This window comes from Falco naumanni, chromosome 1, assembly GCF_017639655.2.
Source record: "Falco naumanni isolate bFalNau1 chromosome 1, bFalNau1.pat, whole genome shotgun sequence".
Classification (NCBI taxonomy): Eukaryota; Metazoa; Chordata; class Aves; order Falconiformes; family Falconidae; genus Falco; species Falco naumanni.
In genome coordinates, this window is record NC_054054.1 from 90,474,818 (window position 1) to 90,487,181 (window position 12,364).

At 58.5% G+C, this 12,364-nt stretch overlaps 1 protein-coding gene across 3 annotated transcripts in view; it reads right to left on the reverse strand.

The window, feature by feature from the left end:
• The window catches only part of SRRM4 (serine/arginine repetitive matrix 4), a 50,116-nt gene extending 40,698 nt beyond the window's left edge, over positions 1–9,418 (reverse strand). For 2 of the 3 annotated variants that reach the window (XM_040605740.1, XM_040605732.1), the window contains exon 1: positions 9,213–9,418. In XM_040605740.1, coding sequence (XP_040461674.1) covers positions 9,213–9,343 — 131 coding nt within the window. In that variant the 5' untranslated portion in view covers positions 9,344–9,418. The remainder of the gene's footprint in view (positions 1–9,212) is intronic. The other variant, XM_040605722.1, reaches the window with a different exon arrangement.
• Positions 9,419–12,364: the final 2,946 nt, after the last annotated feature.

The window sequence follows — 12,364 nt, forward strand, 5'->3', positions numbered from 1 at the left end:
GTCTAGGCACCATGCTGGGGCTGGCTCTATTGAACGCCACAGAGGCTTCACTCAAAGCTTAATTGAAAGAAATCACAGCACGTTAAAGGGAGTTCAGGTCAAATCAATACCAATGCGGTGGGGAGGGCGAGCAGGGGGAGCAGGGCGGTGGCCGTGTCCCAGTGCTGGCTCTGCAGGCAGGGTGCAGGCTGTGGCCACAGGCTTCGCTGCCTGCTTTCCTGCTGTGGAAAGGCAAGGTGAGACCCGCCGTGTCCTCTGCCCTGTGCAGGACAAACCTGGCGGCAGCACAGAGTGAGGGTTGGCAGCGACAGCCCGTGGTGGGGAGGGAGCAGGCGAGCTGCGGGTCCTTGGGCTCCTGCTTTTCAGTTTTCATTAATCAGGGATGAATTTGCCTTCGGTGGCATTCGCAGCCCAGCAGAGCCAGCAGCCAGCTCTTTGGCCCACAAGCCTCCACTGCAAAATTAACCCACCCATCTCCGTGGTGGCAGCTCCCACGCTGATGACCTGCATCCTTGTAGGGATGGGTTCTGGGGAGCCCCCAAGGGCAATGGGGTAGTAACCACTGCCACAAGGCAATAAATACTGGGAGCCAAACCTGCCGCTGGCACATGCTGCTGGTGTTGTGCCTTTAGCTCTGTCCCTAGGGGTGCTGAGTTGCTCCATGCTCACAGCAAGGGTGGGGTTGGGGGCCTGGCCACCGGGCACAGCCACATGGCTCCAGCACACCCAAGGGCAGGGATGTGCCTGGAGCACGAAACGGTTGCATCTGCTAGCCTGGACTCTCCAAAACATCCCCCAAACCCTCCAAAATATCCAAAAGACATCCTTTACTTGCAATGGCTCCTGAACTACACCTGGGAAATGTTTGGCAGAGCATAAGGACCAGTCCAAAATTGTGCCAACAACTTCTCCAGCTATCGGACAGAACAGGCCACCGAGTCCCTACGTCCGGCAATGCCCTGGGATCCAGGGGGAAGGTGCAGCCAACATGTCCTGTGTCCTGCCGAGCTCAACACTGCACAGGGACCCCCTGGGCAGCAAGGGTCCAGGGACGCTGGGCCAGAGGGGGTCACATCCATCCTCGATTAAGAGGCACAGCCTCCTTGATTAGGGCCATCAGTCCATGCACCCCGGCAGGTCAGGCTGCAAAACGCCCAGTCTCGGTGATGAACAGCAGCTCCTTCTGTTCCTCCTCTGCCGGCAGTGCCCACCCAGACCCCACTGCACCCCCCTCTCCCCAGCGCGCATTGTCCGCCTGCCGCTCCGCTCCGGTGGCCCGGCACCATCGCCCTTCATTATTAACTCGGCCAACGCGTGGCTGATGGGCGGACAAAGGCAGCGATGGGGCGGATGGCTGCGGCAGACAGATAACCGCGGAGCCTGCCCCACGCAGCAGGGGAAACACGGGCACCGAGTTGCTTTGGGTTGCTTTTTTTCCTGCACGGTGCTATCTTGGAGTTTTTTGGCAGATAAAAACATCATCCCTTGGAAGAAGCAGCGCTGAACCCGCTTGTCTTGCTTCTCCTCATCATAACAAACCTGGCTGGGTTCTGATCAAAGCAGGGGGGATTTGAAGGGGGCAAATGCTTTACAGGCAATAGGTTCCCAGAATTAAGCCACCAACCTCGGAGGTAAGTCAGCCCAAAGCCCTAACTGCCTCCCCCACGGCCATGGCCATGGCCACTCTGCCAGAGGAGGGCTGCTCTGCTGGCTGCAGACAATGGAGCGGTGGAGAATAAGTTATGATATATTTATATGCTATTATACATTGGTGATATGTATGCACTGCTTTGGCAGGCAGTTGGTTATACAGCAGCTCCAGCTGACCCACAGATTAATTCAGCAGGTGGTCTTTAACTGTGAAATCTCACTTAATGCAAAAATATTTCTCTTGCTGGGCAATAGCTAATTCTTCATCCTGACAATAATGTAGCTAAAATCACAGCCTCTCACCCTGCTCTATTCTGGTCGTACCCCAACACATACACTCCCTAGCACACGTGGGCTCAGAGACAAATTCAACACGACCAGCCCATTACCAAGGTACCGTCAAGTCACCTCGCTGCTGGAATTTGGTGTTAGTGGCAGAGAAAACCCCTTTTCTCATCGTGCCCTGTGGGTCTCGGAGCATTTTCAGCCACCTGCACGCGAGATGGGCATCTGACCCCAACCCCAGAATCCAACAGCACGAAAGTCTTTACAGCCTCTGCCAGCACATCTCAGCCTCCCCTGCCCCCAGGGATGGGAGCAGAGAGCAGAGCAACCCCACAGACAGCAGGACCCTGCCCACGCTGCCTGTGACCCCTCTGCCCACCCAGGCACCCACTCGGCACAAATGAGGAGATGCCTTCCCCAGTGCCCCCAGCTTCCACCTCTCCCCACCCCCCCGCAAAGCCCCTGGCTGGGGCTGGGTGGCAGAACAGCTGTTTCTTCTTTAATTACAAGACATAAATTAAACATGAAGTGTTAAACAGGTCATCAGTGAAGCGGTTAGCCCCAACCTCCCTGCTTCCAGACTGGGCATCCATCTCAGCTGGCCTGAAATACCAACAAAGTTTTAAAGTGATTTTTTTTCCCCACCTTTTTTCTTTTTTTTTTAAGCCCTTCCTGCAGTTCCCACTGCACTGGCAGGGAAAGTGCTCCCGCTGCATGTGAAAAAATCTGCTATTTTTAAACTCCCAGTGTTCGTCAGCGCTTTCGGCTTGAGTGGCTGATGGAGAAGCCAGTTTTGCAGCACCCAGCATCCTGCAAAGTGTTGCATGGCTTTAATGCAGGTGGGATTTGTTGGCCTGGGTCAGGCTTTGCAACGATGAAGAGGTTTCAGTGGCCGCAGGGAGGAAAGGAGGGAAAAAAAAAAAAAAAAAAAAAAAGAGAGAGAAAAGGAAAGGGTGGTCATGCATGAAATTATTTCATTTCAGTGATGCGGGGTTTGCATTTGATAAGTTCATCTTATAGAAAAATGGATGCATGGAAAGGTCCAGCCACCAGATCCAGAGATGCAGGAAGGGATAGTAATGGGGCTGAGCAGAGAAGGGCTCAGCTCCAGCCATGGCCCTCACAAAGGAGAAATCTCCCAATTCTGGGACTCCCCCCATGCAGCAAGAGCAGGGTCTGCAGAGCCCCTTTCTGGGGACAAACTGCAGCAGGACGGGCTGCCCCGGGTGGTGGAGGCAGGATGGTGACAGCAAGGAGACAAGAGTGGCCACAGGACCCAGTGGCGTGCAGAAGCTCCTTAGCAACCCCTAGCATCAGGGTCATCACTGCTATTTATTATTTAAGGCCTCACAGCCCTAAATATTTATTAGTTGGACATCAAGGGAGGATGTGAATGAGTGCATGGGGTGTCAGAGCCCTGCTCTCCTGCCTCGCCAGGGACAGGAGGCAAGCAGGGATGGAGGCTGGCCTGAGCCAGTGCTGCCCTGAGCTGGGCAGGGATGGTCCCGGCCCCACAAGACCCTAAACTGCCACATTTTACTCTTGCCTGTTGCCCTGCACTTCAGTTCCTCTGTGAAACAGCCTCATCCAAGTGCTGGGACAGTCCTGAGCCTGGCAGGGAGGGGACCCCACATCCCCCCAAGTGCAGCCCCCAAGGCGCTGGACCCAGCGGCCAGGGCTGTGCTCACAAATCTGGCATCCACAGCTGAGCCCCTGCAGCATCTTCAGACCTGGGGCCTACAATGTTTCCCCCTGCCCTTCTAGTTTCCCGTCCTCTGTGGTGCTGGTCTGGGGACAACCTTCAGCCCTGTGGCCACTTTTGGGAGCTTTTAGGTGAAGATGACAAAACCCCACATGACCGCAGCATGGGCACAGTGGGGAGATGCAGCACCTTTGGGGGTACCCCAGTGGCTCTAAGAAAGCCCAGTCTGTGAACTTGGGTTTGCTACAGGGGCTTCCAAAGGCCCTTTCCCTCATTCCTTATGTGCCTGTACATCCTTGCATGCTGGAGCACAGCGTGCCTAGCTAAAGCACCCATGGGTGCTGAGCCCAGCCGTGCCACCTGGCACTCGCTGCATCCTACCCAACCCTGGCAGGAACCTCCCTGGCACACTGATGGGACCACCGCTCTGGGGACAGAGCTGTCCCCCACCCCAGCAGGGAGGCCAGCAGGGATACAGTCTCCAGCACCAGTCCAGTGGAGAAACGAATAGATGGGGCTGGGGGAAAGGAATATGATGATGATGAAGGCTCTACAAGCAGCAGCGAGGGGGTCTTGTGGGCATCCTCAGCTCTTCCCCTTGCTCAACCACCCCCAGCCTCTCAGCAGCTCCCGAGCTACCTAATTAGTTCTCCCGGCTTCCACCGCCGTCCAGCTGGAGCCGGAGGGCAGGGACAGACAAAAGCCTCCCTATTGACAGCCCCTCCGAGGAAGGGGCTTTTCTTCTCCCCCTCTGCTTTTCTTTTCAAGCCCTTCTCCCCCCGCTTGGGCTGGGGCCACAGGCTCATTAGCACTTGGGCTCGTTGGGAGCAGGAGGGGAGCAGATGGCAGCCAGGCGGCTGGCGCAGCCGGCCCTGCCGCCGCCTCCTCCCGCAGAGCAGATGCCCGACCAACAAGGGGGAGGATTAACGGGAGTGGGGGGCCATCAGCACAGCAGGACTGCCAGCGCGTGCTCCCTCCCCAGCAGCACACCCTGACACTGATGCCCAAGGGCTGCCAGCCCGCTGGGGATGAGTGGGAATCAGGGCCACCAAGATGTAGCCAGGAAGCCAGAGGTTGGGATGGGGGATAGCTGGTTTGCAGTCCATCAGGGACTCGCTGCTGGGCCATAAATCACTGCAAAGGCTGGGGGGGGGGGGCGGGAATTGCAGCCACCTTCTGCCCCCATTGAGGGTACTGTGACCCCCTGGCACTGAAGCACGATGGCTGTTCCTGCTTAGTCCCAGCATAACCGGTGGACACACACTGCCACCCTTGCCCCAGCGGGTTTGCAGCAACACTGCCCAGATCCGTCTCTGAGATGATCCGCGATAGCAAAGCAGGCAGTGAAACTGCACTTAATCCCACTTCAGCAACACACTCCTGCCTCCCCCTCCATGCACCGTGCATCCCAGGGGATTAAGGGTTAAAGCACAAATCCCCTGCGCTGCCCTGATGTGACCCACTTAGACCATCTGGCAGTGAGGGTAGCAGGAACCTCCTTTCCCCCAGCACTGCTGGTGCTCACCCGACATCACCGGCTGCCCCAGGAGCTTGCTTTTCACTTAGAAGTGGATTTTGGCTGAGTTTCAGCCACAATGCTGTGGCTTGGGGTGTGTGAACAGGGAACCCAAACACCCCCAAAAGCACCCTGCAAGCCCCTGGACTGCCACCAGCTCCGGGTCCCAGGGGCACCCTGGAGCATCTCCCAGCCTGGTTGTCCCCGACGCCGACAGGTTCCCCAGCAGAAAGGTGCTGATGAAATATGCAGCAGCACTGGGAGAAGGTAGGCTGCCGAGCGAAGGGGCTCCCAGCCGCCGTGCTGTGGCTGAGGTCATGGCCAGGGAAGAGATGCAGGCAAAAGCCCAGCCAAGAGGGGGGAAAGGGGATCCCTGCTGTGGGGCTGAGGCTACAACGTGGCAGTAATGCCCATGCCCACAGGCTGGGCAGAGACTGGTGGCACCTTGTCATGGGAGGTTTAAAAAGCATTTTCTAGTCACAAGAGCTGAAGCCCCTCGCAGGGGGGTCTCGCAGCACCCTTATGGACCAGTGAGAGGGAGCGAGGGCACCCTGGCTCAGTAGAGGGGCTTAGGGCAGGGTGGGGGACCCTGTCCCTCATCCTATCCATCCCCAGCCCACTGGGCGCACAGACCCCTCAAATCCCACCCTGGAATATTGCATGCACTGGAGAAACCTGCCTGCAAATGTAAGCACGAGGGCAGCCCCAACCCAGCCTCCCCATACCACCGAGTTCCTCATCCCCAGCTGCAAAAGCACAGCCCCGGACTGCAAAACAAAGCCCCACCAAGCCCTGCTGGGGAAAGGTTAATTGGAAAAGCCCCTTTCCCCATCACCTCGCTTTTTCCTTTCACGCTGCAAACTGGTCAATAATCCATTTACTTTGGCAGAGCCCTGCTCTGGGTGCAAAGCTGTGTCAGGGGACAGAGTACATGCGCCCCCCCCCGCCCCCCCCCCCCCCCCCCCCAGTCCCAGCAGGACCAGGAGGGAAAAGATTAATGTATTCTTTTGTTCCAGGATGAGCCATGGGTTTAGCAGAGATTTAACCCTCCAAACCTCCCAGAGAGCTTGATGAGAATTTAGATGGAAGAGGCTTTATCTCCAAGACCAGCAGCAAGGTGGTGGCGAGGGGTGGGGTACAGGGCAGAGCCAGCTAGAAGTGGGGGGGAAAATGGAAAAAAGTAAAAAATCACCTTCTGGCCTGGGGAACCCCACTGCTGCCCCACAAGGATGCAGGATAGAGCCCTTAGCCATGCCCAGGGCACCCTGAAAGGATGGATATGGGCTATGCCCACTGTGGGAGCTCCCAGCAGGACCCCTATGCCACAGCTGAGCTCCACGAGGGCACAGGCTCAGCCAGCAAAACTGTTGGAGAGATGGGCAGTGCTGGCCCAGAAACTATGCCATCACCTCCACTGCTGTGGGAAGCGTGGGGCTGGATCCAGGGCAGAGATCTGCAGTGTTTGCAGAGGACCAGCTGTCAAGTGTGGGAGAAAACAGAAATCCAGATGGTCATCTTAATTTTTCATTTGGCTAACTGGTCTCCCCATTTCCTGCTCTCTGGCACCACAGTCATTTGCTCTTAAATTAGCTGGGAGTATTGTCAGGGAAGAAAGGCCGATCTGAGCAGCAACACATCAAAACCTTCAGAAAAAACAAACCCAGAGCAGAGCCGGGCACTGAGACGGCTGCAAGAGGAGCTGCTGCAAGCCCTGGGGCCGTTCTCCCCACAGCTGAGGAGCAGGAGCCAGCTCTGGCTCTGGCTCTGGCCAGGGTGCAGGCTCAGGGTGCTGGGGACATGGCTGTGCACTCCAAAGGGGACCTGCTGCAAGGCCCCTGGGGATGTGAGATCTGGCATCTCATAGGTGTGATCCTACCAGGACAGCAGCCTCTGGCTCCCTGCAGTGTCCTGCGTGGTGCAAGCCAAGCTGGTAGCCCTGATGAGAGGAGCCAGGGACCACGGTGTCTCTTCTCCCCCAGCATTTGGCTTCAGCCCCCCGAGCGGCCCCTCTGTGGCACAGGGGTGAGTGCAGCAAGTGCCCCCCAGACCCCAGGGAGAGCCCCGCTGGGGCTGATCCTGCTCAACACCTGTAGCAGCGGCTGCGGTGCAGATGGCAGCACCGTGGGGAATATCCCCTGGCCCTGACTGGCGGCACACGCTGCGAGGAGACAAAAGGAGCTGGGCTGCACCGACACAGGGACCTGGCAGCATCGCGGCCAGCTGCACGGACCACATCCCGGCTTGGGGACCCTGTTGTGCAGGATCTGCCAGTGCCAAGGCGCAAAATGCAGCAAAGCTGAGCTGACAGGTCCGGTTTGCCATGTGCCGAGAGCTCCTGACCCCTGCACAGACAGTTCTTCTCCTACCAGAGCTGGCATTGCCAGCGAAATGGAGAGGCACGCGCGTTCGTTAACTTTTTAATGGAGCTGCAAACGCCCCGAGCTGTGATGCTCAGCCCAACCAGGATGTCCACGGCAATCCAACTTGCTGTTTAGAGCTCTGCATCATTCCTGGTCCTCAGGCCTGCTGTATTTCCCCCGTGCCCTAATTTGTTGCCATATTACATCTCCCACCATGAGATATTCAAGCAGCACGGCTCACTCCGGCACATTCAGGCTGGAGAGAGTGTGTGTCAGCCAGCACCCAGCCCGCTGACAGCCCAACACAGAGGAGGAGAAAGGCATGGTGGTTCCTCTCCCCCACAAAGCTGAAGCCCGTGGAAGCGATATTCTCCTTTGGAAGCCTAAGCCGTGCCTTTCCCAGTTTCGTACCCTGACTAATGGCAATTGGAGAGATCAGAAGAATTTATACTCAGGCAGCTGGGCTGCAGGGGCAGAAGTGACCCCCACATCGCATGAGCGGCGGAACCCCCATTCATGAGCAGCAGGACCCCCGTCCCCATCACCGCTGTGGCTCACAGCCTTTGCTGGCATGGGAGGCAGCTGGAACAGCTCGCTCCATGTGAGCTCTCTGCTTTTTAGTCCAGGCTGGACCCCTGACACCCAGCCCGCCACAGATCAAGCCCCTCTCCTCTACAGACCCATCACCTTCATGAAACTTTGGGTTTTTTCCCACACCAGATGGGGAGCAGCCAGCAGTGGAAATACAGAGCAAAGAGAGAGGAGAACCAGCAAAACCCTCCTTTCCTTATAAAAACAGTGTCAAGAGGATATTTTTAACCAATATTGAGACAGCAAAATCAAACTGGTCTAAATTAGAGAGCGGATTGTTGTGAGGAAGCCGCACAGATCCTTGCCCATGCGACAGCCCAGCTGAGCGGCTCGGTGGGTACAAGCAGCCCCCTCACCCCATTTCACAGGTTTTGGCCATTGCTTTGCCTCTGGCAATCTTGGGGACACCGGTCTCCCCGGGAGCAGGGGGACAGGGCAGGCAGGCACCAGATGTGCCAAGATGAGACTGCTCAGCTTTGGGACCTGGGGGACACTAGCTGCAGAGTTGTCCCAGTCCGTGACTGGGTGCAGGCTCCTTGGGCAGCCAGAGCCTCCAGGCTGCATGGCCCTGGGGTGCATTAACTCCCCCACTGCACTGCTCCCTTCCCTGGGCATCGCCTTCCCAAGGGTCCCTGGTGAAGGAGCGATGCAGAGACCAGATGACCAGCAGAAGAACACAGCCCAGGGGTCTGCAGAGCAGTGATGGATGTGGCTACACTTACTGGTTGATGACCCCCACCACTGCCCGCCTCCCCCCCCCCCCCCCCCCCCCCCGAGCTCTAGCTAGAGCTTTCCAGGAGCCCACACTGTTCCCCTCGGGAGGCAGCCAGCTTCCACGCTTCAAGCACCACCAAGCCAAAGTTTTCCGAGCCTGCTCCCCTCCAGCACAGCACCTACCTGGGGAGGGGGCCCAGCCACCCCCCACCCCCCCAGTCACCCCAGGTCCCCCAGCTTCTCACTGGGGGCAGGAGGAGGAGACACTGCAGACCCTCCTAACGGGGGGTACTCAGTGAGGGTGGGGAGAAGGCTCGGGGTGGTGCGACCCTCAGACGGAGGTGGGATGCGGGGGTGTCCCTGAGCCCACCGCCCGTACCCCAGCAGCCCTTACCTGGACAGCGGCTTGCGGGCCGTGATGCTGGCCACAATGATGCTCTCGGGTCGTGGGGTGGCAACGGCTTTGAAGGTGCCTCGCCAGAACTTCTCGAAGAGCTGCTTCTCGCCCTGCTGCACGCTGGCCATGGCCCCCGCCCGCCCGGCCCCGGGCCCCGCCGCTCTCCGCGGTGCTGAGCGCTACATCCCCGCCCGCCCCGCTCGCTGCCGGCAGCCCGGCCCGCCGCTGCCCCGGCTGGCGGGGAGCTGTGCGGCCCGGCCGCCCCCGCCTCCCGTTTTGTGCCGGCGAGGCGGGGAGAGGGGCCGGGCCCCGCCGCCGACCCCTCCCTGGTACCGCCTCCCGCGGCGGCGGCGCCCGGGGCCGCGGCGAGCCCGGCCGGCGGCAGCAGCGCAGCTCCGCGGGGGTCCTGGCCGCCCTCCTCGAGCTGGATTCACTCTTCCCCCCGTGGGAAACACGGGCTGGTCGCCCCGCAGCAGCCGGTTCGGGGGGGCCAGGACCCTCCGGGCGGGTGTGCCGCCCGTGCTGACAGACCCCGTCCCTCCCCGGGGTCTTCACAGCCCCCAGGACCCCTCGTGCTCCATCCCCCCCATCACCTTCCCCAGCCTCGGAGCCACCTGAGCTCGCTGCGGGGCCGCGGGCACCCCCACGCCTTGCCCTTTGCGAGGCACAACCCTCCCAGGGCAGAGCACCAGCCTGGGCCCCCACAAGCCCTCCGACCCCCAACACAGGCTGCTGGGGGCTTCTGTGTTTGCCCAGTCCCGGCTGCTGGCCCAGGGCAAGGCGGAGGGAGAGCCTAGAGTACCAGCTGGGATGGCCGAGGGAGAAAGCAGCAGGAGGCCATGGAGACCTCTCTGTAACTGGTCCATACTGAGATCCATATGGGGAGGAAAATTGGGAAGAAACCCCTTCTTACCCCCCCTTTCCATTTAACAGGCACTGCTGGAGTGGAGGGACGGGGCACGCTGTTTCTTGGCCCCAGCAGTGGGGTTGGGCAGCAGCAGGCTGGGAAACCCTGCAGTGGGGTCCCAACCAGCTCAGAAAACAGTTCCTCACCTTCCAGGGCAGGATTTGACCTGCCGGGATCAAGCACATGAGGAAGGAGAGGGAAAGGCTGGGGCAGTGCAAGTGCAGCGGTGCGATTTCCCTTAGCCTCTGCACCGAGTACAATAAAAACGTCTTTAGGAGAAAATCCTTCTACTAGAGGCTTTGAAGCGCAAGTGAAAGCTGGTGACCTTGGATGAATGAGACTCTCTCTATTGTGCCTTGGAAACCCGCATGATACATTTATGTAAGCAACGGGGGGATAATGGAGCCAGGAACAATAGGCGGTGGGAGCTGAGAAAGAATGGAAATCACGGAGAAACTTAATCGCTTTCTTGCAATAAATACAAAATTAGCGGAAGGCTCATTCTGACAGCATTGTCTGTCGAACTCCTCCTTCCCTTTTTGCTTTCTTCTCCCACTGCCAGGGTTCTGCCCCGCTGGTACCTGGGGGCAGGCAGCCCTGAGCTGCATCCCCAAGCCAAGAGCTGCAAAGCAAGAGCCTCGGTGGCACGCGCTGGCCGGCAGCGGCGGCCTTTGTGCTGCGAGGCCACAAACGGCTGGAGACGGATGCTGGGGAAGTGGCAGCAGTGGGAGCAGGCATGGAGCCAGCAGGGCTTTATAGAAATGCTGTCAGCTCTGCCAGACATTGCCTAAAAAGCCTGATAGGAAAGGACGACATTCATGCACGGCAGAGAGATGCTCGCTGGGAGGCTGCTCCCCCCGGGACACCACGCAGAGGCGACAGGCACTGTGCTCGGCTCGGGAAAGGCCAGCGGTGAGCTACAGCTCTGCTCTAGCCCAGGGCACATTGCACATGCAATGGACAGGAGATGTCGGAGTGGGGACCCTCCAGGGACTGCCACGGCTAGCAAATGGCAGGACAGAACAGAAGGAACAGGGAAAGGGGCTTGGGAGGTCTAGAGTAGCCACACTGCAGAAGCACAGCTGGGGGAGGGTGCAGACAGCACCCATAGCAGACACAGTGAGCACCCACCAGCAGGAGCCCTCACCCACCCCCTCATCGTCCTTCTCCTGCAGTCGGGCAGGGACAGGCGCTCACCACCCAAGCAAATCCCAGCTTGGATTTCCTCTGGCCCTTCCAGCCTTTCCCATAACAGCCTATTCATTAGGAGCCCGATTCCCTTCCGATCGCATTAAACTCATCAAAGGGAGATCAGGTACAAGTACGCACGTGCCCTGGTCTTGCTCTGTTTTGTTGGCAAGTGACCCAAACACAGGGTCAGGGTTAGGCAGGAGCCCTGCCGGCATGGTCAGCCCAGCCCTCTGCTTGTGGCTCATTAACCAAACACCCTGCAAAGCATCAGCCCTTGCATCTCCCTGGGCTCTGCCGGATGACTTCGACCACCCTGAGCTGCAGCCGGGGTCCTCAGTGTACCCCAGGGCTTTTCACCCCCTTCCACCATCAATCGTGGAACAGCTCTGAACACCCGAACATTAACTACCAAATAAAAGGAATAATAAATGTTTGCACTATTAAATTAGCAGCACGGGTGGCGTGTGGGCAGGAGGAAGGATGTGATCATTACAACAAGAACCCTCTCTCCTGGCATACCTTGTGGAAACATCAGTGAGCCAATTAAGCAATTGGCTCAGTTAACGGAGGCTCCTAGGAATAGACTTCCCTGCTATAGAATAACTGCGCTGTAATAAATTGTCTCATAAATAAACAGCCTGAAAAAGCATTACAAGATACCCAGAAAAAGCACTACATCATAAGCAGAAGTGATACCATACATTTCTAGCGTATCTATTAGCCCGTGGCATTGCCAATGCTTGCCCAAACCTGAGCCCCCTGTGAGGAGCCCTGGGGCTGGTGCCATGGGGCAGAGGGAGCCCCCCTGCCCTCCCTGCCCCGAGCCCTCGGGGTGGTCACGGCCATACTCTGGAAACAGCATCCTCAGAGCCCCAGCAGATGCTGCCCACCCTGTGGGCCTGCTGTCTGCCAGCAGCACGCAGCCGGCAGCTCCTCTCCCTGTGGGCACTGCAATAAATGCTACGCCGGGTTATTTAGAGCCCCAGCGATAACATGGGGCTCTGCCAGGTTCCAACGCTTGCACCCGAACGGGTGCAAGGAACCGTAGCAA